Source organism: Arabidopsis lyrata, assembly GCF_000004255.2.
Source record: "Arabidopsis lyrata subsp. lyrata unplaced genomic scaffold ARALYscaffold_4, whole genome shotgun sequence".
In the NCBI taxonomy this organism is placed as follows: domain Eukaryota; kingdom Viridiplantae; phylum Streptophyta; class Magnoliopsida; order Brassicales; family Brassicaceae; genus Arabidopsis; species Arabidopsis lyrata.
In genome coordinates this window covers 801,852-829,808 of record NW_003302552.1, presented here as the reverse complement: position 1 = coordinate 829,808, position 27,957 = coordinate 801,852, and the positions used below count along the sequence as shown (strand labels likewise).

Below are 27,957 nucleotides of genomic sequence, written 5' to 3'. Positions count from 1 at the left end.
GGGTTTTATAAGCTAATATATAACCATACACATCCGTTACCGTCAGGGTCAAACGAAAAAAGTACCATTCTATTTACCTATCGATTGATTGATCAAAGAGTAATACAAGGATCTATGTCATTGAAGGCCTTGTGGGTACGATAACAAGTACATTGCCCTACTTGTATCCGCATTATTTCCGTTTGTTATGAATACCTTTTCAATTATAATTTTTGATATCCTAATTCCTAAATATGTTTACTGGTTTATATACGTTTTTGACCAAATTCCAAACTTTACCTGACATGAAGAGTTCATTGTACAATCGAGACAAAACTATTAAAATTTGTCTTCTATATTCTTGCTAAAAGATAATTCAAAATAGGTAACAATAATGTTGTCATAATTAGGAATGTGAAAATGGTCCAACGGTGCCCTAAATAAATAATTGGACCTCTTTGTTTCACTTTCTAGTGGAATATCTTTATACACAATTATTGTTTCTCCACTTTGATTTTGCGAAAATGACTACTCAACCTTTTCTTGGTAGATGGTAGTGGCTAGATTAAATAATTCTTTATGTATTTTCGATTATTTAAAATAAAAATTAAGTACATTTAATATAACCCTAGCGCATGAAGAACACTGCATTTTGAAACCTGCGGTGAAATATAAAAATATTTTGTATTAACTTCCATAATTTGTAATTTTGTATTATACGTTCCACTTTATTATTATTATTATTATTAGTTTTTATTTTTTGGTAAAATATTAAGTTTTATACGTTCTACTTATTGAACCATAAGATAATAGATCTATAGTCAGGCTAGATTCTCGCAAGGCTAGTTTGATAGCCTCGTATCGGGTAGTTGCATTCGCGATTGGAGTCACATTCAGACGTATATTATCTGTGGCGACTGGCAAACTAGACGGAGCCAAAGATCATATATTTTCCTGTGTCCTTTCTCCTTCAAAGCGTGGCCTTAAGTTGGTGGTCCTCTCCCAATCTCGTCAATGGCACTATCAAACTTTTAAATCACTATCTATTAGGTTTGGCGTTAGTGTAATGACTATATTCATTTTTACCGTTCCAAACAAGCTGCGCGCGTCTAGCTCGAGTAATCGACAAAACAATAACAGATCGGGTATCCTCCCTCCTCTCTATATTTTAACATGCCTTATCTTCACGACTTCATGTCAAGATTGTTTCTTTTCAACTTTCAGTCTTGTAAAAGTCTATTTGTTTCTTTTCAAATTTTCATTCTTTCAAAACTCTTTTTTTCTTCCAACTTTTGAAATTCTCCATTTGTGGAAATATATATATCTTTGTTGAAAATAAATTTCACATTCCAACAGAAAAAAGAGTAAACTAATAGAAATGTATAGGCAGCATTTAAGTTTCCAACCTGTAAGCTACATTTTTATAATAATAATTAAACTAACAACACTGAGAAATGAGAATGATCCCATCAAGTTTTTGGAGTATTATTGATACTTGTACACACTTGGTATAGGAAAAAAAATCTTATGAGTTGAACTTTTACATTTACATTCAGGCCCAATTATGATCAGCCCAAGTAAAGGAAAAGAAGTTCAGCCTTCTTTTTTATGAGTTCTGAATATGAGAAACAGTTTTGATTTACCATCTGGGCTAAACTAACTTTATTTGTAATCTCCAAAGCAAAGGTACGTACAATCAAAAAAAAAAAAAATGACGCTCTTTCTATTGTGTTCTTCTTGTTCACGTTTTCTTTTGTCGCTCAACAATATAGAGTAAAAACAAAGACATTATTAGGAAAAAAAATGAACAATTGAACATTACATAGAAAGTATGAATTAATTAAGCACATTGTAACTCTAACGACACAATCATGTTATATATAAAATATATATAGAGCGAGTGTCAGTTCTTGAACTCACTTTCACAATTCTCCGACACAATCTCAACCTTCTTCGCATCTAATAGTCCCTTAACCTTCAGATCACAAGTCACCACCACTTCCTTGTTCCGTTTGACCGGCCCTGCTTCATACTCAGCATTCAGCTCCATCTTCAGCATCATAACCAACGGTAGCTTCGAGCCACGAGGTTGTACAACTGCGTTCTTGGTCGACCCATTAAGCTTCACATTGACCTTGTCGGATCCAGATGCGGCCTGGGACAACCCCGGAAATGTCCCGCCTCCCAGGCTCTTATTCTTGTACGTTAAGGAAACGACCCCGTTCTTTTTCATCATGTAGCGTACCCCCATGTTAGACGTTGGATTCTCAGCTCTCAACGTGACCTCGAAATTACTAGGTTTTACGGTTAATCTTTCGACCGCGAAAACAGGAAGAGTGGGGTTGAAAGCGAAATGGAGGATGAGAATGATTGCACCGAGAATGAATCCGAAAATGACCAAGATAATGAAGAACCACAAAAGACGTTTAGAACACCCTTTCTTTTTGTTTTTCTCCGGGTTCTTGCGGCGTTTTTCGACGTATTTTGCATGTTCCGGAGGAGGGGTCCAATAGACTTGATCTCTTGGGACTTGGACAACGTACGTCTCTAACTCAGGGATTGAATCCGGAGGAGGAAGAGACGGAGAAGATGTCGTTGGGAGTGGAGAGAGATTAAGAGAATGATTACGCCAATGGTGTGATGGAGGATCTAGAGATGGCAATGCGGGGAGGCTGGAGGTTGGACGGTGCCAAACGGACGGAGGATCATCGGGTTTGTCATCGTCAGATTCAGGGGCGGTGGCGGAAGGAGGACGCCGTGGCCCCTCCATCGGAGAAAGGTGGGAGTTACGAGATGTGTGGTGGAGATTGGTCTAGAGAGAAGACGAAAGAGAGAATTAAGAGAGGATGCGAAAATTAGGGTTTGCATTGGAAAAGTAAGTGGTTGTTGTTGCATGACTCAAACTTTTGGTTGGTTTGGAGAAGATTTTGCTATTTAGAGTTAGCCAACTCACCTTGGATTTCCCTTTTCTGTTATTTAGAAAACTACATTACAGTACTCATATATAGTCCTATCAATGATTATCGATTTTCTAACATAAATTATCTATGCATATAAAACATACATGTGTAAAATCTTAGAAAAGTTAGCACATATTTTATATAAAACATATTTGTAATGTTTTCTGTCTTTAAATTTCTTTTAAAAAATTCAGTCCCAACAAATATCACCTTTTAAATTTAAATTAATGATTATATTAATATATCGATAAACACATATTCGTTCCAAAAATACACACAACTTAAAAAAAAAATACAAAAGCACCACAAAATTTAGGTTTAAAAATGTTTTCATCAGAGTTTATTAATCATTTAGAGTTTTAGACCATCATCATAAATTTTTAGGACCCCTTCATAAACTCAGAATTTTTGCGTTTTCTTAGATTTTCCTGGTAATTTGTAAAACAAAATATATAATATAGTATTTTTGAGAAGTTTCCTACCATCAAGCTAAAAAATGGGAAATTCTGAAAAGATGCCAGAGTTTATATATTGTTTTCCGAATTTACAACCTAACGTTTAGAACTTCAACCATTTGATTTGTTGTGTGGTATTTCTCCACATTTCTCAATATTTTAGCTGGACCAAAAATTTTACTAAAATGTTTTTTTAATTAAATTCTCTTGCAACTTTTATTTTATTTTTATTTTTTTTGTCAACCATACATTAATTAATAAAAACTCCTTGGTTGGTTACTCAATTAAGAGAAGAAGTGTTTACAAAAATAACTTCAAAAAATAATAGCCTAGAAGAACGGGCTAAACAGTCCGCTTTAATATTACGAACTTTTATTTCTTTATAAAGAGAAAAAATGTGTATATATGAATATACGTTGAGAATCTTGGGATGGGCATTCAGTTTTGGAGACAATGTTTACCATCTCCGGACATCGTCAGCCATGATACGGGAGATGATACTTGTCTTTGGAAGATTAGTGATAAGCCTCCAACACAAATTTCAATACTTCTCAAATTTAGCATTATTTAATTCCTCGGCTGTTGATTGGCATGATGAAGCGATTTGGTTTAAGGAAGGACTCCCAAACATGCTTTCATAGCATGGGTTGCTACTAGACAACGATCACACACGAGAGACAGATTTCTGCATTGGGGTCTTCATGTTCCATCTACTTGCCTCTTTTGCAATGCTTATGATGAATCCTCTCTACACATCTTCTTCGCTTCCGCTTAACTAGGACTATGTTTGGTCTTTCTTTACCTTAAGAGCCCATGTATCTCCTCCAACCTTGTTTATGGATGGGGTTAGATGGATGAAAGACCCATGCCGCGACTAAAATATAGCTTTCATCTTCAAAAGGAGCTTTCCAAGCCTCTATCTACTCCATATGGAAGGAACGGAATGCTAGGCTTCACAATTAATTCTCTCGTCCACCAGTTGCCCTAATTTTAAAAGTCAAGACCACAATTATGTGTAGATCGACTTGATCCTTTGTCTCGGGTTCAGCGTATCTCGTCCTCAGCTAACACCTTTTAGTTCACTTGGTTTGAATTGTGCCAAGCTTACTTTTCTCTGTTGTTTAAGTTCTGTTGTTACTTTTCTCTATTGTTTAACAGTACTGGACGTTTTTCCCAGCTTTGTAACATTTTTTTAATTATATAAAGTATTTAAACACATTAATTAATCCGCAGCAACCGGTCATTCAAAATTATGTTGGTGGGCCTTGTTGCTGCTTGGCTGACAATACTATCCAAAATTTATTTCGTTTTTTTTCTTTGAAAAACACAGAGTGTAAATGGTAACATAGAAAAAATATTCAGCTGAATTCAGCCAGATTCAGCAATTCCGCAGTTACCATTTGCATAAAACTAAATTCAGCTGAATTCAGCTACATTCAACAGTTCTTCCAACACCAAAAGATACGTAGTATGTTTATTTCAGGTAAAAATTCGGATTATAGCGATTACACAACTCGAATTTATATTTTAAAATAAGTCAGATCATACAAATACGATACATGAATAATTCAGATACATAAAATCATTATCAGAATAGACAAGAGACGAATTTATGTTCGGATAACTGTAGATAATTTTAGATAATTTAAATAACTTTTAGATAATTAAATATATTTTTCAAAATTTCGCAAAAATAACTCATACTTATGCTAAAATAAATATTTAAAATATCAAATTTTTTAAAAAATCTTAATCATCCTAATCATATTAATGATTTTAAACTACTAGAGAACAATTAACAATCAGTTAGATAATCTATACTATATTATCATGTTTATTTTTCAATTAAATTTTCAATAAAACTTTAACAAAGCTTTTTATTAATTAATTACATAGTTCAAAAAATTAAATTTGGAAGAACAACTTAATTTTGCTAACAATATATTTTTAATAATAATATGAATTATAGTATTTATTTATAGTATAAGAGTTAATTAGACTATTAGATAATTTTATCTATTTTATTTAGATATTTTTCTTAGTTATTATATTAATATTCATAATTATTTGACGATATATTTCAATTAAAGTCTTAATTATTTCTACAGATTCTGCTAAAAATCACAAAAAAATTCAGCTAGATTCAGCGGTTACCATTTGAAAATGTAAAAATTCAGCCAGATTCAGCTAAAAATCACTAAAAATTCAGCTAGATTCAGCAATTCAGCCGGATTCAGCTTGATTCCTCGGTTACTATTTAGACCCACAATCCCTTACTTTTTATTTATGAAAAACAGATGTACATGAAAATATCAAGGAAAATAAATCTTATCTTCATATATATGGTCTAGTTCTACAATTTTATACAATCGAAAGTTTTCTTACAAAAGCAAAAAGATATATTATTTATTTATTTTTTTTGCAAAAAGAAATATTAGAGCATCTCCAATGGTGAGAGTCCCCCATGGGCTCTCACCAATTGTTTAAACATATTTTTTTTGAAATTTTTAGATGAGAACTTGTGTTTTTCTTTTTAAAATTTTCTTAGTCCAATGATAGTTTCTCTAGTGGGTTCTTAGAAATTTTTTTTTTTTGAAAATATTTTGATTTTGATGTAATTTGATGTTTGGTTTTGATGTAATTTGATGAATTAGGAAAAAATAATTGGAGTCATTGGTGTTTGGTGTAATTGGTGTTTCAATAGTTCATAATCACATCAAAAACTTGTCAAATGCAAATGAAAGATTCATGATCTACACATATTTTGATTTGAGTGTCTTGTCTCCTACTTAGCCTATACAAGACAGATTTGGTGTCTTCTACATCAAAAACACATTCAAAATAAAGCACGTTCAAATTTCATAGCATAGACAATATAGAGATTGAATGAATCAATGAAGCAGCGCGAGAGGGTTTCAGCAAAATGGAACATTGCCAGTGATGATGCTTGCTCAAACACATTCAAGAAACTCAATAAAAGAGTGAACAAATATCCAAATAACAACAACAACATATTAAAGCTGAACATGATGATGCTTGCTCAAATCTCGTATCACCACCACTACTCCAATCTAGTTGTTCCATCTTGAATCTCACTCTTTCGATAGTGTTGAATTGAGGTCACAAATCAATACACAGCAAAAACACAAGCTAGGATCAAAAGACATGGTAAAGGATGAGACAAAGCACACACACTACTCTATTGCTTTACTTTCTATTACATAATTACATTCCCTGAACTAATCATCACAGATAAGAGTTTTTAGTTCTTGTATCCAAACATTCATTGTTTTTCATAAAGTTTAAGTTCAATGTATTTCTCTATCGAATCAGGCAGAATCATCGATGTCACTGTCTTCTTCAGCAATAACAAACATTCAATGTATTTCTCCTAACTTCGTCTATGAGTGATTGCCTCATTTAGGCATTTCAACAAACACGTTATGTGCAGCTACCAAAATCTCACGTCAATGGCAAAATCAGCTCTTGGAAACCAAATGAGATTCAAATTACAACAATTTCAGACGCAAACTATACTAAACAACACAAAAGATCCCGAAATTTCCAGAAAAGAGAAGAACTTCTTTAAATAACCTTAAGCAATGGAGACACCAGCTTCTTCAAGAGTCTTCTTAGCTTATTCAGCTTCATCTTTAGTCACACCTTCTTTAAACTTCTTGGGTAATCCTTCAATTAGCTCACAAGCTTCCTTCGACGCCAAGGTAGTCAAAGCCCTAACAGCTTTAATCACAGCAATACGAGAACTACTTGGAACTTCATTGATAACCAGTAACCACATCGAATTCGGTTTGTTCCTCCACTACAGCCGCCGCGCCACCGTCGGCCGGAGCATCCGTTGAGATGATGATACTGGTGAAAAAAACCCTCCGATTGCTTCCGATTTGAGAGATTTCGCTTCCGATTTCACAATCGCATTGAAAGAGGCGACGAAGAAAAGAAACACGGGAATAGTTTTTTCTCTTTCATACAAAACCCTTCAACCAACCACACCGCAACACGTCAGAGGCTCTCAGTTTCTCCATCGCCACGTATGCGTCTCTCTTCAGCTCCAAAATCTCTCCTAAGAGAAACGATTCTCTTAATATTAAAGCTTTCTGATTTATTTTTTTTCACAATAATTCAGAGAGACTGTCATGAGAGCTCTATTTTTCTTCCATTGGAGATGCTCTTAGAGCATGTTTAGTGAGAATCTCTCAATGAGTCTCTCATCCACAAAAAAATATAAAATAATAAAAAAGTAAGAAAAAGAATAAAATAAATCTCTCAAATGAGAAACTTTGTGAACCTTGTGAAAGACTCATTTGACACATATCTTAAGATAATTAGTTATGAGTTTTATTTCTACTTTAAATTTTAAATACAAACAAAATTTAAATAAAAATTATTAAAATAATATATTTGAGAGACTAAAAGAGATTCTCCCCACTGCACATGCTCTTAACGTTCTCAAATTCTTGCCCGGCTCCAATCCACGTGAACCATGTTGTATTGGGAGCATTACATTATATGTATAATGTATAAAAATTTGGAAACTATATTTGCTGAAAAGTGAAGTGCATTTGAATCTTACAAAAATTGCGTTTGTGACGAAAAAAATACAAAAAATTTAGAAATCTGACAACCCATGCCGACCTGTCCGCCGAGTTAACGACGTGCTTATAGGATCCTTAATTATTCTTATTTCATTCCAACGGACCAAAAATTACCACGTCATCTTCATACGCAACTCCCAAAAACACACGATAATTAACTCATTGAAATCTAAAGTCTCATACACTTTTCAACGTTTCTATTAATATTTCCATAGACTAGATCTCTATTTCTTACATCCATATCACCGATGATGCCTCGCCGTGACGTTCTCTTCCTCTCCCTCCTCCTCGTCATCGCCACCGTCTCCGCCGTCGCATTCGCCGTAAGTTTTCCAAATCTCACTTGCTTGCCCTCATATATGCTTTCGTCTAGAACTAGACACACACATTAACCAGATTTGAATATGTATAATGACACAACATCAATGACTTTAGTTTAAACTATTAGACTACAAACTTCTGTTTCTTCCCATTATGAAAAATTCACTTTCTTGATTTTCTTGATTTAACAGGACGATGAAGCAGATTGTGTCTACACATTCTACCTTAGAACCGGCTCAATCTTCAAAGCCGGTACAGATTCGATCATAAGCGCTAGAGTCTACGACAAATACGGAGACTACATCGGGATCCGAAACCTAGAAGCATGGGGTGGTTTAATGGGACCAGGTTACAACTACTACGAGAGGGGTAATCTCGACATTTTCAGTGGGAAAGCACCGTGTCTTCCGAGCCCAGTTTGTTCATTGAATCTGACCTCTGACGGCTCCGGTGACCACCACGGTTGGTATGTTAACTACGTGGAAGTCACGACAGCCGGAGTTCATGCAAAGTGCTCGTACCAAAGCTTCGATGTTGAGCAATGGCTTGCGTCCGATACATCCCCGCATGAGCTCAGTGCTGTTCGGAATAACTGTCCGGTTTCGCTTAGGGAAAGTGTCGGTCGGGTCGGGTCTGAGATCCGGAAGACTCTCTCTTGGATCGTGTGAGATTAGTGAATGAAATATGTGTGTGTGTAACTTGGAGACTTGTTCTTTGTTGTCTTGTGAACGTGTGATGGGAAAATAATGAAAATGATTCGATCGAATAATGGTTCTGTTCTTTGTTGGCTGTGAGATTTAATCAGACATTATTAAGTGTTCTTGTGATGAATTAAATAATTACCGGTTGATATAGTTTTTTTCTTTTTTTGAGCAAATGGTTGATATGGTTTTTTTTTTTTTTTTTTCATTTTCTTCACAAATAAACGTTCAAAGCTAGCTAAAACTTTATGATTAATCAAATCTTTACCAAATATAAAAGGTGGGACCCTTTTCACATTTTTTTCTTTCGTACTTATAAACATTTAATACAGAGTGGTGGATCTTCACATGGCTGTTTCTGTTGGGTCTCATAAGACCATCAGCAATGGTAAACTTGGGTGGGTGTGTGTTAGTGGGGTGTAAATATTTTTTTATTATTTTAATTTAAAGAGAGAGAAAAGAGAGAGAGAAAGAAAGAGAGAGAAAGAGAGAAAGATTTTTTTATTATCTTACACTCGGGTGTGAGTTAAAATTCGAGTGTGAAGAGAGAGACAACGCAGTATATTATTTCTCATTTTTAAAATATTCACACCCCATGCTCGGTTACTCCGCTGTGTTTGCTCTAAGGGAATAATACATACTCCCTCCGTTTCATGGCATTTTGGATAAAACCTTTTGTTTTATAATATAAGTCGTTTTTGAGTTTTAATGTAAATTATATATTATTTTAATTAATATTTTATGATTATTTATATTATGCAGTCTCTTTTATGATTGGTTAAACTTTTAATAAGTAGATCTTTTTAATATGCATGTTTAACCTAAAACAACTTATATTATGAAACAGAATGAAGAATGAGTATATTGGTTCATGGCAGGGTTACTCTGTTTCGATAATTCCAATGACTGACCATCAAGGTAACAACAAAAGAAAAGGAAATTATAATCATTTTTGTGTTTTGATTAAAAAGTCAACGAGAAACTTACAATTTTGTAAGAAGCATCAACGAGATAATTGGTCTTGGTCAGTTGGTCTACACCTCCTAATTAAGTGACACTGGCTGTAATGGAGCATTTCTTTGGCTCATAACTAAAATAATCGAAAATCGATTGTCAAACGAATGACTTATTGAAATAACGTTTTTAACAGAACCTAAACGAAACTTTAAAATTCCTCCTAAGGCACCCTATGAATCTCTCTATGCAAATAACATAAATTATTTTTGTATATAACAACTACAACCATAAGCCCATTTTTTTAGTATTGAAATGTGATTCTTTCTAATTATGGGTAATAGAATTTATAAAGTCTTTATATTATAATCTAGTTAAACTTTCCAAATTGAATTAAATATTGAAACAAAAAATATATTAGAGTAACTAATCTATTCACACTGATCTAAATCACCAATCTAAAATTTTTAGATGCAAATTTTTTATAGTAACTGCACATCTATCAATATGTTATAATTACTAGAATAACTTAAATAATCAAAAGAAAACAAATTGATCAAAAATTTGTAAAGATTAAGAAAAATATGAGCAAAACATAAGTATTATATTTAAAAAAAGAAAACTGACAAAAATATTACAGATTCAAAGTTGAGATTCTAAACAAATGGAAACAAACATATATGAGACCATAATTTTGTGTTTTTGGTGGCTCCAGATCAATTACTACATGAAGCTGATAATTAATTTAATGATAAATTACCACATTTAGCTGATAATTGATTATTCTTCTTCCTTAACATTTGTTTTAAAGGAACCCTTTTGATTCATTAGTATTCATCAATTTTCAAGATCTCCTAAATTATTCAACTCATGGTTTTCATTTTATTAATTTTTCCGATTAGACTGAAGAGATGTTTTCAATTCAACTTCTCGCTTTTCTCAACAAAAAAACTAGAGTAACTAATTTATTCACCTTGTTCTAAATCACCAATCTAAACTTTTTTGATGCAATTTTTTTTTTTGTTCTTCTCTATTTATAAATCAATCACATAATCAAGCTATAAGATTCTTCGTTATGATTTATGTTTGTCATCTAATAATAGTTGTTTGTATTATTTTACTCAAATTTTAAACAAAAAATTAAATAATTGGCTATTAATCAACTCTAGTGATGGTTGATTCATGTTTTTTTAGATTGGATTAATAAATCTTGAAAATGTTGTTAGAGTAAATATTTTGTTAATTGGTGTAGTATTTTTTTCACAAAATAATGATATTTTTTAACTTTGATTTTCTTTTAATATTCGTCTATGGTTTCCATATATGTTGGCACGGCTGTGCTCGTAGTTCATCATCACATACTTCTACGGACTTGGTAAAAGTTAATAGCCTAATAAGTTCATTGAGATAAATGTAAATCACTACCGATGCAAAAGATTATAAAAAAAATGGTGGAATCACCACCGATGCAAACTACCCGTACAAGGGTGTCAAAGAAAGATGCGATCCTTCTAAGGCCAGAGGTTACAGGGTTACTATCGATGATTCCAGATACGTATCTAATAACAACGAGGCATCTCTTCTCAAAGCGGTTGTTAACCAACCCGTAATAGTTGCAATTGATCCCCATTTCGTACTTATGTGATTTCGTGCATCAACAATATTTTCATGGAATCAATCAATCGAAGTTTAATTATATATGAATTATAAATGTATATCTGATACTTAATGGTAATTTAAAACATATGATTAATAATATTTTATTTATTATAGTAGATGATCTTTTATTCTCACTTTGAGAATATCAAACAAAACAAATCCTCAAATGCTTCAATGCAAAGAGTATTTAATAGTACAAATACCCTTTAATACAAAACGGATGTAAGGCATGCTTGGGAAAATTATTGGCCAACACACATCAGAAACTATACTAACGGTTTCACAACATTCTTTCTTAATCCCATGGACATGTCCATGTAAAATTCCTTTTATGCTTTCAAGACATCCTCTTGATGTGCTTTTAAACGCCTTAAAACACCCCTCCGGATCCGTTGGTTGAGCACTCGTAGGAAACCAAGTCATTGCAAAAACAAAAACCATAAGAAAAAATATAATCTTCATCGTCTTAGTTTCCATTTTTCAATAATCAAATTAGAAACTCCAATTTTTTTTTTTTTTTTGTAATATGTTAATGATGATGGAGCTTCTTATACTTTTTTTGGTAGAATTTTATATAGAATGACTAGATATGAGTTTATTCAAATTGGTAGATTTTTGTTTGTTCATTTCACCTAGTCAGATATGATAATATAGTTCCATATATCTTGGTATATATGCTACTCAAATTCATGATCATTTCCTTTATAAAAGATAGCCTTTTAAACAAGGTCACTTAATTATGTGTATGTGATCATGTATTACAGATACTACAAAATACATTTAGGTATCATATATAATATACCAAAGTAATTAAGCATTTCGCCAACTAGAGTGCCACATTAATTTTTATATATTTCGTGCCAAATGAATTAGAGAAGTTAAATACCAATGAAAACTAAATTTATTAACTAATTGTTTTGATATAATACTATATATACAATGCCACATCATCAACAGTTTTTTCATAATAATTCAATAATTCATTCATTTTTCAGAATTCAAAACAAGACAATATTTTTTTGTAAGAAATATTAATTTAAATTTACTAGATTATTGTAAGAATTTTACAATAAATTTGAAATATAGAAATAAAAATTATTGTATCAAGGCAAATACGTGTTTATATATATATATATATATATATATATAATTTTTTTCTCTAGCTAAAAAAACTCTCTATTTACTTTGTAAAGATAGTTTCTATTTAGAACAAAATTTTAATATATGTTTTTTGTTAATTTACTTTTAGTTTTAAAAAATTCTAACCTGCATATCTGATGGATATGATTGGACGGAAAACGGTGTACCATTAAGACAAAAGAAGAGTAGAGGTTTAGGTTGAGTCGAAAGGATGTAGGACATATTTTGGATGTTTATGAGCTTGAAACAAGAATGAATAATTTTTCTCCGGGAAATGGAACAGAATGTGACCCTATGTACACCGGTGATCTTTTCTCAGTATCATTGGCCCAAAAACAATTTTTTAATAGATAAAACCACATAATTGGGTCTGATCCGTATCAGTGGACTGATATTTGTGAGACTCAGTATCAGATGATGTGGCAGAAGGCTATTCGACCGTGAATGTATTTTTGGTGAAAACAGAGAAAAAAAAATGTCTTCGTCGGCTCTCTCATTCCTTGTTGTCTCTTCTACTTTCTCCAGCTTTACCTAAAACGATCCCGTCCTCCTCCCTCCAACCCGACGGAGTTACCGAGAACGTCGTCACGGACTAATCTCTTCTCTCGTGGAAACTCGATCGGACGAGTTCGAGTCTCCTCTCGAGCTGTTCCTCTGGCGAAACCTTCCGATTCGCCTTATTACATTGGGTTGGAGAGAGTCAAGACGGATCCGTACGATCGGATTAAGAACACGGACGAGATTATTCAGCTTGGATTAGCTGAGAGTACAGTGAGTTTTGAAAGTTTACGATGATTTCTTCTCTCTTTGTGATTGTTGCGATGAGGTTTAATCTGATTTTCATTGGGGATTGGTTTTTGTAGCTGTGCTTTGACTTGCTACAGAGATGGATGTCTAAGAATTTGATGGAGTCGATGATGCAATCTGATGATGGTAAATTCGATATTAGTAGTATCGCAATGTATAAACCTATTGAAGGATTACTGGAACTCAGAGGTGTAGATAACATTCACTCGTTATTCTTCAATTTCTTGAACATGAAAAGCTTTTTTTGCAATTATTAGTTAAAAATTGACTGCAAAATTGTTTTAGAATTTGTTTGATTGATATCTGTTCTTGTATATATTTGTTGTAACAACACTGTAACACTGATGATGGCAAATTTCTTATTAGGGTTCTTTAATTTTAGGGCAATTAGAGTCTCTGTTTTTGTTGACAGATTCACCTAGAATCTCTTATATGCATGGATCTTCCACTAAGCTTGTCTCTTGTCTTGTACCTTGTTTCTTGTGTATACAAGTTGTTACAATCGAATTATCATTCTGTTTCCTTATATATGTTTATATGTATCTCCAGATAATCGCTCTTAGAAGAGCAAAGAGGAGGAACATGGAACGTTTGGTTTTGGCATGTGGTGGAGAAGCTGTGAACTCTGTTGATGACTTGACCCTGATTCTTTTTGTTGGGCTGAGATTTTCAGTTCAGAGAAAGCAAAAGACAAGCACCTAAAATGCCATCAAGACCTGAAATCCAGAATTCAAAGAAAGCAAAAGAGGTCCAAGCCAATAACAGCTTGTGTGCGTATGTGTAATGTGTGTAAACTTATCATGTATGCAAATATGAATGTTTAAGAGAAAAATCTTTTTCATGGTTGTACAAAGAGAGAAACACACAAACGTGTGATCTAAACTTCAAATTGCAACAAAATTGACTGGCATCTTGTAACTTGTTGTTCTGTTTAGCGTTTTTTTTTTTTTTTTGCTTATTTGCAAAATCAATTGTTACAAATCAATATTTTCATAGATTGTAATATTATCTTTTGTAATTTTAGGTTTTTATATATTTATTTTCGATTTTGCAAATAATTTTTTTTATTAATGATACCGATACCGGTCTCACCACTAGAAACAGATTTATTACCAGTATCATAAAAAATCTCAAACAATAAACAAACATTATAAATAATACTAAAAAATTGTTAATGATACTTTATGAGTATCACCTATGTGCATGCTCTAAGGTTGAGGGTCTAGTCTTTTTTTTTTGCGGTAAAATAGGATTTGTGAACTAATTGATGCATATCTCCCTTGTTGATCAAAATTTTGTTATATTTATAGAAATACCTGGTTCGGGCAATGTTAGGCCTTAACACGGGTTGACCCATCTCGGTCGCATCGGATGCGGTATACAAGAAACCATCATCACGACATGATAGAGCTGGTGGTTTACTTTCAGTGCATCGTCCTTGTTGTGATCGTAGTACTATTGACTATATGTGTCAACCGGTGACAAGTGGATACAAAATCACTACAAACACTAATATCATACTATATTTTGTTTTATTTTTATAAATGAGTTGATCAATCTCAAACTACCAATATCCCCTATTAAACGTTTAGGCACTAGTCTCTAAAATGTTATTTACTTACCGTTTAACGTTTTATTTTAAATTTTGTTTAAACAGTGCTATCTACTATTACTTATTAGGAGTATAAGATTAACACTACTAATCTATACTATATACCGTGGAAGATATTTGCACGTGATAAATATAAAATGCAACATGGACTTTAATATAAATTTTTTTTTTTTTGGTAAAAGAGACTTTAATATTTTTAGATCGTCATAACTGCTCTCGTCTATTACTATTATAAATTTATAATATATGGTCTCCGTGCCTCTTCGAAATTGAAATCATGTAACTTGCCTCTTCGGGATTGAAATAAGGAGGTGGTTAGTACAGTACAACTTCTTTAAATGGGTATTTTAATAAATTAATAATTCTTTTACTTTAGAATTGGATAGATTCAAAATTTGAAAAAAATATGATAAAACAACAACAAAAAATTCTTTTACTTTTTTCTGCAGTTATTCTGCACTTTCTATTCAAAACCTTCACAAATAATAATTTTACATATACATATAGTTATGAACTGATGATAGTTAACTACTGTACGATTATACTATTGTTTATTGATTTTTTCTTCTTAAAAATTAAATTAACTCATCTCTATATATGTTTGTTATTGCATCAAATGTCTTTCATAATGTGTTTTCAAATTAAACTAAGATATGTAGTAGTATCATTTTCAATTTTATCATCAGCACTAAATATAATAACCATAATTTCTAAGATACGTATACGTCCTTTTTTTGTAAGGATTACTTATTTCTAAAACCTTTAAAGTATTTTTTACCAATCTTGGAAGTTTTTGTTTTATTGAATGTTGTGGTTATATATCATCGTCGGTAAACTCTAGACATATAAATATCAAACTGTAAAGTAAACAATCTATTTATGCTACTTAATTATTAAATTGGGTTATGTAGAATACGAGAAATAATTTTTAAAAATGTGCTAAAATTTGAGTTATTTTTATTTACGATTTTGTCACTTGATTATTTTCTAAATGATAATTTTTTTCAGATCATTTGCGTCGTTAGCGACCATAGAGATTCTATAATTAGATAAAATCGAACGTGCTAGATTTTAAAATACCACGTGAAATTCTTATAATATTATAAGATTGTACTATGTGACAAGTCCCAATCTTATTATTAAAAACAGAAAAAACTATGTCCCAATCTATTACAATAATAAAACGATTTACAACAATTTCAAAAAGTTATTGCCTTACCCTCCTGGTCTTTCCTTCACTGGCAATAGATGAACAAAATTATTTTTCTATATAATACAATGGTCAAAATTAGATTCTCAACACAAACCTTGAAACTCTCCAAATAATAGAAATGGTTACAGAGAAGAAGATAGCCACAAAATCAGTCTTCTTGTTCTGCTTCTTCTATTTCGTTTTCTTTGCAGAAGTGGTAAGATGCGCAAAACCTTATTACAACCTTAAGCAAAACCTCTTAACCGAGACAGACGCTATAATAACAGAGACAGTAGCAGAAGCAGTAGTAGAAGGAAGTCATTACGTGAAGAACACGGTCTCGCCATGTCACTTTACGAGCTCGAGCTCTGATTCTTCTCTTCCAAAGAAAGACAAACACGAGAAGCTCTCAGCCGTGGCGACACTATGGAGAGAGCGTCCTCCTACGTCTTACTGCATCAAGTTCCAGTCTTTAGCGACGTTGTTGAAACTCGTGAAAGATGGGAAGTATGAGTCACGTCCTTTCACCATCGGTGGATACAATTGGTATTAAAAGTCTCAATAACATATTTTCAAGAATCTGATTTTTTATATCTTTTTTGACTTTTCTCACTAATCACAACATTTGCCTATCAATTAAAATGTTAAAAGGACGTTCCTAATCTACCCGAATGGCAACAAAAAAGATGGTGCGAATGGTTATGTTTCGCTTTACGCAAGAATCGATAACTCAACTCTCATCTCCGATCCAAAGGATGTGTATGCAGAGGTCAAGTTCTTCGTCTACAACAGAGTCTACGACAAGTACTACACCTATCAAGGTAGGTAACGTATTGATAGATTGTCGATGACTGATATTTAGTTATTTATTATACATCTTATTTATCCGGTTTAAAAAGTGTTGTTACCTTGCTATTAGACCTACTTCAAGTTTATTGCTATGTTTGAAAAATGATGATATAAGCTTTGTGAATTTATTAATCTAGGGAGATTAATGCCTAAAACGTTCTAATTACAGTATAACCTCTATAAATTAATACCGGGATAGATTCAAGTAAAATTATTATCCGGGATCCAAGATCCGTTTGTGTAAAACGAAACATGTTACAATTTTTTTTTTTTTATTCAAATTTGGGACTATTTCATATAAGAATATGTTTTACCCGTGAAATATTTAAACTTTGAATAAAGCTTCAACGTGATAAAAAAGTATTGACGAAATGTTACCATTTATGGCAATATGTCTTTCCGTATGTTTTAAAGATTTCGAGATTTTGTAGTATAAAAAGATTTTTTTTTTTTTTAATAAGTATAAGAAATCTAAAATTTAGCAAAGTTGAGATTTGATAGTTTCCAAGCTAAGATTTTGTAGTGTTCCAAATCTAAGATTCTTAGATTATGAATGGATTACTTACGAAATAGTTATAATGTGGCCAGATTTTGGTTTATATACAAATATGGTTATAATGTTTTTCTTTGAAAAGTTAGAACTCCTCCAAAAAATAGGATTTTAAGTATTCGTAACATATATAGAAAGGAGATTATCTTATTTATTTAAGTAAAAAATTTATGAAAGATGTAAAGATTTTGTAGTTTTGAATTCGAGATTCTTGAACCAAATATATATATTTTATCATTTAAATATAAACATAAATATAAATATAAATAAAAAGATTGTTTACCCATCCACTAAAGAAAATTTATATAAATGTATATAAAGAAATATAAAAATATAGTAATATAAGATAAACAAAAAGTGTATGTTTTTAATTATTAATGGGATATATGAATGTATTAGACTAATGACAAATTCTATAAATAGTCTAATAAATCTTGGGTAATTATCTAAATAGAAACCAAATCATTGTGAGAGCGACACATCAGCGTGGCAATCTTGTTAATAACACATGATGGTAAGTTTTTTTTTTTAAAATGTTTCTCTATTAATATATAGGGGATTAGTATATTTTTGATATTATTAATTGATAGAGATTTTATTGTAACCGGAAATGTTAATTATTATGTAAATCTTTTGGGTCCAACAAAAAATGAAAAAAAATTATTGTAGAAACTGAGGCGAGGAGGTTTCATTTGTTCAAACCTGAATATGGAGTTCCATTATTTCAACCGACGTCGGTGTTCTCAACGCCGACAACCGGATACATTTTCGATGGAGAACAATGTGTGTTTGGAATTGACATCTTCGTTGCTCAAACCTTCAAGGAATGGGAAGTTTTCTCCTTTGAAGAAAACATAAAGACCCCATTTACACATGGAAACTCACCAAATTCTCAACTCTCTATAGTGACTCTTACACATCCGCCCCATTTTCTTCCGGAGGAAGTAGCTGGTGATTTTCTCTGTCTCTTTCTATGTTTTAATTATATCTATCTTTCAATGTATTAATAAGTAATGTTAATGAAATAGGGTGTTGAAGGTGTATCCAAATGGAGATGGTTATGGAAAGGGCAATTCATTGTCACTCTATTTGCTGAGTGATTCTAATGAAAATGCTTATGTTCGAGCCAAGCTAAGAGTTCTGGACCAAATCCGATCCAACCACGTCGAGAAGCTAGGTCAGTGTTCTCTCACTATTTATGTGTCCTTTAATTTTGTTAACAACTAAAACTTTTCATTGAATTCATTTATTTTTATTTTGATGGACAGTGGAGGGATGGCCTAATGCAACAACTAATAATAATGGATGGGGTTACGAGAAGTTTGTATCACTTGCTGATCTTAAAGATGCATCTAAAGGTTTAGTGGTGGACGATGCGATTAAGGTTGAAGTCGAGTTCATTGGCTTCTCTAAAACAGACTCCACCTTAGATGTTTTCTATTAGGATTTGGTTTCAATGTCCTAAATAATAATAATTAAAGAGTTTCTAACTCTTTCCTGTTTTCAGATTTGGGTTTTATTTTGTTAGTTCCACTCATAATGTGACCACTTTTGTTTCTGTAAGAGCTTCGAAGATTTAATAAAGAGTGTTTCCCTTCTACTCTACATGAAAATGATCCTCTATAATGAGATTCTGTCAAGATAAATGGTTAGAATTATCATTTTGAAAAGGCATTTTAGGAATAATCTATCACATACATACCAATAAACTCATTACTAATTGATTTTTAATTAAAGCATATAGTTTCTCATGTGGTATAAGAACCTAGTAACCAAAAATAGGTGTTATGGATCTATCGAGAAAAAAGAAAGAGGGATTCGATTCGAGATAAGTGTAAATTTTATGATTTTCTCTGTGTGTATGTAATGATGACTTCGTTGATACTTGTGTATGTATTGTTGATTTTGGGATAGCTTTGTTGTAGAAATGAGCTTAAGAGAAAGTGGCCTTCCGGAAACATATTGATGTGATGACGTTGGTTGATGATAATTTCACTAGAGCCAACAATCTTCATTACTTGTAATTTTATTATATGAAAAACAGATTGTAATTTCATTCAACCAAATATAAAAAGATAATTATATGTAAAATACATTTGACAAATATTAAAATAGATAATTAAATTGTCATTCTTAAGAATATCAAAACGAAGTAAAATACTCTTCAAATTGGCACTTCAATGCAATGAGTATTTGACTGTACAAATACCCTTCAATAGAAAACGAATGTAAGGCATGCTTGGGAAGATGATTGGCCAACACAAATCAGAAACTGTACTTACGGTTTCGCAACATTCTTTCTTGATCTCATGGACATGTCCGTGTACAATTCCCTTTATGCTCTCGAGACATTCATGTGGTGGCTGTTTAATCGCCTGCCAACATGCGTTAGGATCAATCGGTTGAGCACTCGAACAAGACCAAGTTATAAAAAAAACAAGAACCATGAGCAAAAAAGTTATCTTCATCGTCTTAGATGCAATTTTCTGTGTCAGAGTATAAATAATTAAGTGAATTTAGTTTGTAACACTTCTGTTCTTGATGATGATGATAATAATGTCGGCTTTTTATAGTTGTTCATTACCATATTTTTTTAAATAGAATGGTTAGATTTTTTCTTTGTTAAATAAAATGGTTAGATATTGATTTACTCAAATTGGTAGTTTTTTTCTTCTTCTTCATTTCACCTAGTCAGAAAATTAAGCATAATTAAATGTAACATAGTAAGTGCTACTCAATTTGAAGATCATTTCTCTAGTAGAACATAAGTGATTATGTGTATTAAGACATGTAATTTTAATTAGATATAGATATGATTCTGTATCGAGGATAACATATCTTTTGATTAAATTTTTGTAGATATATTCCTATTTTACTCTTCTTTTCAAAGTATAAAATCACTTTGTATATACATTTTCTTATACATTTCTTCAATCAATATGCATGAAATCGTTTTTACATGGAAAACTTTAGAAGAAATGATATTCAGTCAATATTCTTACAAGATAATAGTCCAAGCCCAAGCCAACTTCCTTATTAGTATATGATATTGTTCGCTTTAGTTACGCCTTTGTTTTTGTGCTTCTTCTCAAAATGTCTCATACTAATTGAAATTGGAGTTGACTTATTATATATTAAAATATTATTTTATAATTTTGTGATGTGGAACATTGGGTTGTCTCCCAACAATATTTGTTTTTAAATAATTATTATTGAACATTTGATGAATAAACACTTCAGGTAAGGAAGAAATTAAAATGTTCAAAATGAGGAACGAAGAGAAATGAATGTGGATAAAGAAATTATGAGCAACATTTCATAATAAATGGTAACAAAAAAAATTGCTATGGAAGCACGGGTTAGTAATCCACTTGCTTGGTCGTAAGAAGCCAGCGTTGCAAGTTATCGATGAGAGGTTTTTGTTCTCACAAGTGCTGCAAACTGTCAAGAATTGCAAGAATACGACTTATGTGGCTAAGAACACTGCATCTCTAGAAGACAATAAAGGTTTGAATCTTCATGGAGAGCTTACGCTAACGATTTCTCCTAGTCATTGTTGAGTAAGTTTCAGTTGTTTTAAATAAAGACCAAGTCTTCAGGATTAGAAGAGGTCAATTTCTGTTTGCTATTTTCTCGTTAGTAGTGGAACTAGTTGAGCTAGTTGAGGTTGTGTCCTCCTTTGTTTTCGTTGTTGCAGTTCTTATGTATTCCCTATAAAAGGCATTGGAACCTATGAATGAATATAGATCATTTCAGTGCAATTCTGTTTTTCTCTGAGTTTACAATCACAGTCATCTGATGAAAAAACACCGCAGCTTGTTGGTACAGTTGTGTTACATAAGAAGTGAAAGAAATAGAGCTGCTCATGTGGACTGATTGATTAAAGAGTTTAGGCTATTTTAAGCTATTCTAGAGATTGGAGGAAGCTAATGAAATGGTCAGAGAAAAAGTGATCGTACCACAAGACCTAGGAATTCAAGTACATACATGAACTTATGTTGAGAGCTCTGCTACAGAATGAACAACATAAACTCATGGCAGGAAGGAACATTAAGTGTAAAATGAGATTTGAGGTAGGTACAAGGGCTCATGTGGTCTTATGGGTGAAAGAACAGAAGGTTGTAGGTGGTTTGATTACATATCTACTATGGAAAGCCATGTATGGAGTTGTGTCTGTTTTTGGGAGCGTTACATGTTGTCAAGAATCGCAAGAATATTGCTTGTTTGATTAATACTGCTGCTCTAGATATCAAAGGAGAGTCTGATCTTCATGGAAGAATCAAAGGAGGGAAGTCTATGGGTTCTTTCGAAAAGAAACAACGCAGGCTGTGGGGTCATCTAATTGGGTTTGTGAATGGATATGGGAGAATGTGTGATGATTATAAAGGGATCATCAAGCCAACCGTTGATGACAAGTACTACAATCCTTTACTTAAGGACTTACTAGATGAGACCACTACCAAGGAAGTCTTGCTTATCTACTTCATTGAATTTAGGCACTCTATCTTTCATACAGGCCAAGCTAAGGAACCTAAAGCCTACTTTGATAAGGGGATGGCTAAACATCAGTTACATCACAACATCTCTGTCCTTAAAGCCCTTGTTCTATGGAAATGGTACCATACTGTGAATTTCTCAAGCTTTAATTGGCAGTTTGGCAATCTTTCATCCTTGAGGACAAGGACGTTCTCGACATGGGAGTATTGTAACAGAATAAACCGATAACCGATTTAGTTTTCTAATTCCGGGTTCACGTATCTTCTTTGGTCATTTGTTTAGACAACCAAACCATCTTGACTCTATATGTAAAGGGTTTTAGCCATTTTCTGATAATCAATCAAAAACACAAATTATCTTCTTCAATCTCATTTATTTCTTTCGATCATCATCCTCTTCCATTAACACCGAATCTTAGATCTTCGAGGTGATCCTTCACCTTCGAGACATCCTCTTGATGTGCTTTTAAACGCCTTAAAACACCCCTCCGGATCCGTTGGTTGAGCACTCGAAGGATCCCAAAAAACAAAAACAAAAACCATAAGATAAAATATAATCTTCATCGTCCTCGATTCCATTTTTCTATAATCAAACTAGAAACTGCAAAGATTTTTAGTTTTTTTTTTTGTAATATGTTAATGATGATGGAGCTTTTTATACTTTTTTGGTAGAATTTTTATATAGAATGACTAGATATGAGTTTATCAAATTGGTAGATTTTTGTTTGTTCATTTCACCTACTCAAATTCATGATCATTTCCTTAATAAAAGATTATTACGGATTTTGCCCTTTTTTATAATGGCATTTATGGATTTTACTCTTTTTTGAAAAGTTTATGGATTTTGCCCTTTTTTAACACTTAAAAATGTACGTATTTATGATTTTTTTTTGCAAAAATACGTACATTATACCAAATACTAAACCCTAAGAACAAATGGAACCGACTAAACACAAACATAACGAATGAAACGCATGTTAAATCATATTTTTGGAGCTTAAAAAAGGGCAAAATCCATAAACTTTTCAAAAAAGGGCAAAATCCATAAATGCCATTATAAAAAAGGGCGAAATCCGTAATTAATTCTTTTTGAAGCTTCATTTGTTTTTTTAAAAAGCAAAAGAGATGGTACCAAAACTTTAGTTATTTTCAAATATTTAAAAGTTTATAAATACTTGCCAGAAAACCACACTAATTTAAACCAAAATCCGTAACCAGAAAAATCAAATCGAATTATTTTAACCAAAATCGAACCTAAATATGAAACCAGAACAAAAATACCGGTTCGCATCCGACTCGTCGTCGTTGCTCTCTCCCTCCAAAGGTATGTGCTTTTGCTTTGCATCGGGATTTCGTTCCTTATGGTGATGGTTTCAATCTGAAAGCTCTTTTAATTTCTCCCATTGATAGTGTAGATGCTTAGTTGTGGATTCTTCTTTTAGATTAATTTTTCAGGAAATGATTGATGAGTATCGGTCCTAGAATTTGCCCATTTTCACTCTATGCTTGCGACTTTTTGTGGATAAACAACAAAACTGAAACTTTGGACTTAACATTATAATGAAAATTGTTATTGTTACTGTTTCAATTGCCTTTATATGAATAAGAGACATAAATTTTTGTGTGAATAGTGAATTGTTGTTTCAATTTTGGGATATAGGTATGTGCAGAGAAAATATATGTTGTTCTTGGTCTCCAGAAAAATGTGTGGTTTTCATCAATTTGAACTTCTTAACTTTTTTCAAAATTGACTGATAAGTCGTTGTGTCTCGTCCTCAGTACTATTTTCAAGTGGATGATCAATATGTGAGAAACAAATTGAAAATTGTTCTCTTTGTATTCCTGGATAGGGTAAGTTAGAGTCGTTTTCGTGCCGAAAGGGCAGTTCTATACTGTCTCTTGATTAGCTTTTGTGTTGTTGACAAGTATGCACAAGGTTCTTGTTCGACCTATATCATTTAGGTTTACTTCAGAAGATTTGATTTAGTTGGTTGGTTTTTACAAGTGATGCTGCTGAAAGTGATGTTGTTGTTCTGAGCTACTTGAAGTTACCTGGTCAGGTTGTTATAATTGTGTAGGAAGGATTCATAAACGTCCAAGTTTTATTCGGAAATGAAACCTGAAATTTTCATTTTTCTTTTACATCGATTTGTCTTAAGAGGCTAAGTTTCTGTAATTGGTTACATCATGGTCAGCATAGAGCTAGTAATTTTATTATTATTGGTATATGAGCAGGTACATTAATCTTGTAAGGTACTTCTTAGCACCTTCCCTATGCTCAATTCACTACGACGTTTTGCTATTAATGTCTTTTGGACATTTTTTAGGAAGATGGTTTCCCACAGAGTAACTCATTTCCAACGTAAATGGTTGGATCTTGAAATTTGAGAAGCTTAGGTATGCTCTCATCCAGTTTATTGAACGAAAGATTCAGCCTTTGTAGAGAAGATATTGCTGCCAAGCTCTGAGGAATGGCTCCAGAAAACTTTGTTTCTTGATAGATCAAGCGTCTCCAAGCGACCCAGTTCTAAAATTTTCTCGGGAATGCTTGCTACCATGGAGTTTCTAGATAAATTCAAGATTCGAGATATGAGTGGCCCAAGACTTCTCTTGGGATCTCTCCGCTTATGTTGTTCCCTGAAAAGTTTATGCTATTGACTATGTCTTCGTATTCACGAGCTCTTGTCACAATGAATACGAGATTCTGGAACACCTCATTTCTTGTACCTCGAGCAAGGGCTGTGAGATTGCTGATGCATTTTGGAATCAGGCCCGAGATTTTGTTTCGAGAGAGGTCCATAATGCGTAGATTCGGAATGCTGCAGAGATCATCTGGGATTGCACCAGTGAAGGAGTTACTTTGCAGAGGAAGCATGAACAGAGAAGACAGCTTTCCTACCCATGAAGGAAGCTTCCCAGTCAGCTTGTTTCCTCCAAAATCAATGTTCGTAAGGCTAGAGCAATTCTGAAGACTCTCTTGGATTTCACCTTCGAACGCATTTTGGTTCAGAAGCAAGACGCTGAGAGAAGGTAACATACCGAGAGACTCTGGTATTGCGTCTAATAAGTTATTCTCAAACATGTCAATTCCTCAAAGAATGAACTGACGGTGCCAACTGATGTGGACATCAAGTCAAAATCAGCTAGGATCAACGGATATGACGGTCTAGCCAAGGATAAAGGAGAGACGATCTTCCTTGGGGAACACATCATGGATAAAGGGGAGACGATCTTCCATGATTTGTTCTTTCTAGACCCCAATCTACCCACTATAAGCTGGAATGATCGAGCTACCTTTGAAGATGAGCAAGCCGAGCCACTAGATTGCCTAGATCACTCAAGCAATACCCAAATGAAGCTTAGCTCGAGTCTAGGTCGAGCTACTTGGTCGAGCTACCTCCACTCGATCTCTGGTCGAGTCTGTCCTTTTCATTGCTGCTGCGTTTTGGATGCTTATTCAGTGCATCTAGACATTCCAAGACACCACAATTTCGCACCAAAGCTTTCAACGCTCAAGACATCAAGACAGTTTCCTTATTTGGCCAGATTGCGCATTAAAATGCCAACTGCTAGTTTTTCTTTTAATTTTGCGATTTGATTTCCTATTCTACGCTTTTAGAACGTTGAGAAAGAGCTCTATATAAGCTCAGCTTGTCCCATTGTAAAAATAAGTCTCATTCAAGTAATTTTATTAAACCTTGTGTTTTCTTCAAAAGCGTGTAGTCTTTTGTGTTCTTGTCAATTCAAGCCTATTGGTGTGATTCCTTAGTCTTGTTTGATTGCGTTTCTCGTTTGTTTATGAGACTCAAACATTCTGGTTCGTGTGTTGTTGTGTGATTCAACGACAAAACTCTATCTACAACTTCTATCCATTGATTCTCGAGAGAGAGCGTTAAAGCCAGCTAGTTAATCCCACCTTCCGCGTGATAAGCTTGGAATCTCGTGATCCTTGAGTGATCTTAAGTTGGAGTGATTCCAATCTTATATCACTAACATTTTGGAAAATTACCAGAGAAATGGTTCTTCCTTAGAGACAGAATTTGCAATCCGGAGACTTCACATAGAGACGATGGGATGTTTCCGGTGAAGTTGTTGTGGAAGAGGTAGATCTTCTGCATTCTTGGCACCAAGACATCAATATTAAGTGGAAGAGAACCCGAGAAGTTGTTCTCATAAAGACGCAGCTCTGTTGCGTTTGTTGACCAGAGAGGAAAAGGGCCTTCAAAGTTGTTGGAGCTCAAATCAATGGTGTTTAACGTTGGGAACGCAAGCTTATGAGGTAATCTACCTTTGATTATGTTGTTTGTGAGAATCAGGTAAGTTACTTCAGAACCGATTCCTTCGAACCAGCCATCGGGTATTATATCTTCAATTCCAGTGTTTCTGAGTGTAACAAAGTTGAGCTTGGTTTGCACTTGAAGCCACATTGGAAACGAAAGACCGATCCGACAGTTCTCGACTATTTATGCCATCTAAACTAACTTAAAAAATTATATTAAAGTTATTACAAAAATCGTTGCCAAAAATATCTTTAGAAAAGATATTGCGATGAACTAATCGTTGCCAAAAATCCTGCCCAAATTCAATACGCTTTCTTTAAAAAATCTAAACTGTTGGATGTCATCCAAACTAATTACTCCCACATACCCTATCAAAGATATTTTCTCTCAAAATCTGCAAGAAATCAATTTTTTAGAAACAAATTTATGACTCAAAATACATATTCACAACATTTCCTAATTACAAAACTATAGCTAAGATTTTATTCCAATTTAGTTATGTTATCGAACTAGATTTTACCCCGCGGTACACCGCGGGTCGATTCTTTTATAACTAAAAAATTATTTAGCAAAATTTTAAGTTGTATTTGTTTTGTTAATATTTTTTATTTTGTTTAGTGTTTCTGATTTTATAATTAAATTTTGATTTATAATTCTAGGATTTCATCCATAGTATATTGTTTAATATTAATATCGATCCAAACCCGTTGCACCATAAAACCCCGTCCCGTAAAATTAAACATCATTTGTTATTTTTTTTTGAATAATATTTTTATCCACTACGGGTCGCATATTCATGCGGATAAGCCCGTAGAGAGTTGCGGGTTTGCGGGTCGACCCGCCAAAAGAGAAGCTATCTTTTGAAACCCTTTGTTTTATTTAGAGGTTTTGAGAAAATATCCCTAAAAAATAATTTTCATTATATGAAAAAAAAAGTAGAAGAAATTGTAGTATCAACATTCCCGATTTTTACATCACTCGTTACTATTAATTTTTTTTTTTGCAGATAAAAATCAGAACTTAACTAAGTCGAGATTTTTAAAAAGATTGTGTAGAGATTTTTGGTAAATTGTTGAAAACATATTTGATTTCAAAATCTTTACTTAAATAGATAAGGAAAGATTTTGTAGAGACTTTTGCTAAATATATGATAAATGAATTTCATTTAAAAATCTTTACTTAAATAAAACAAATCTAAATAATTAATGTTAATGGCATGCCATTGTAAATACTTCTCAACTTCAGGATTTATTTGCTAATTGTGATCCAACAATCTATATATAGATATTTTATGCTTTCCGATCAAGGACCTTTTTTACCTAACTTATGAGTCTATAAATACTCTTATGCTTCACGTCTCATAACATCATCACACAAAATTTTTTGAAA

At 32.9% G+C, this 27,957-nt stretch overlaps 5 protein-coding genes, 1 long non-coding RNA gene and 1 pseudogene across 6 annotated transcripts; 2 read left to right on the top strand and 5 right to left on the bottom strand.

The window, feature by feature from the left end:
* Positions 1-1,679: 1,679 nt before the first annotated feature.
* Positions 1,680-2,986, bottom strand: LOC9316501 (NDR1/HIN1-like protein 13). The gene has a single exon (XM_002878556.2). It carries the CDS (start codon positions 2,747-2,749, stop codon positions 1,883-1,885), a length of 867 nt encoding a protein of 288 aa, XP_002878602.1. The 5' UTR covers positions 2,750-2,986; the 3' UTR covers positions 1,680-1,882.
* Positions 2,987-6,102: 3,116 nt separating this feature from the next.
* Positions 6,103-7,581, bottom strand: LOC110228891. The gene is made up of 2 exons (XR_002332373.1): positions 6,989-7,581; positions 6,103-6,491 (listed from the first exon to the last, which is right to left on the bottom strand). It is a non-coding gene; the product is annotated as an uncharacterized LOC110228891 (long non-coding RNA).
* A 276-nt stretch (positions 7,582-7,857) lies between these two features.
* LOC9314669 (PLAT domain-containing protein 2) lies at positions 7,858-9,182 on the top strand. Its single transcript, XM_002880386.2, has 2 exons — positions 7,858-8,330; positions 8,520-9,182. Exons 1-2 carry the CDS (start codon positions 8,256-8,258, stop codon positions 8,994-8,996), a joined length of 552 nt encoding a protein of 183 aa, XP_002880432.1. The 5' UTR covers positions 7,858-8,255; the 3' UTR covers positions 8,997-9,182.
* Positions 9,183-10,698: 1,516 nt separating this feature from the next.
* On the bottom strand, positions 10,699-12,119 carry LOC9316499. The gene has a single exon (XM_021030012.1). It carries the CDS (start codon positions 12,117-12,119, stop codon positions 11,814-11,816), a length of 306 nt encoding a protein of 101 aa, XP_020885671.1. The 3' UTR covers positions 10,699-11,813.
* A 4,353-nt stretch (positions 12,120-16,472) lies between these two features.
* On the top strand, positions 16,473-19,397 carry LOC9314668 (annotated as a pseudogene).
* Positions 19,398-19,969: 572 nt separating this feature from the next.
* Positions 19,970-22,867, bottom strand: LOC9314667. The gene is made up of 2 exons (XM_002878554.2): positions 22,740-22,867; positions 19,970-20,144 (listed from the first exon to the last, which is right to left on the bottom strand). Exons 1-2 carry the CDS (start codon positions 22,865-22,867, stop codon positions 19,970-19,972), a joined length of 303 nt encoding a protein of 100 aa, XP_002878600.2.
* A 1,996-nt stretch (positions 22,868-24,863) lies between these two features.
* LOC9316497 (LRR receptor-like serine/threonine-protein kinase ERECTA) lies at positions 24,864-26,715 on the bottom strand. Its single transcript, XM_021027754.1, has 2 exons — positions 26,298-26,715; positions 24,864-25,348 (listed from the first exon to the last, which is right to left on the bottom strand). The coding sequence occupies exons 1-2, from the start codon at positions 26,713-26,715 to the stop codon at positions 24,864-24,866; spliced, it is 903 nt and encodes a 300-aa protein (XP_020883413.1).
* Between the last annotated feature and the right edge of the window lie 1,242 nt (positions 26,716-27,957).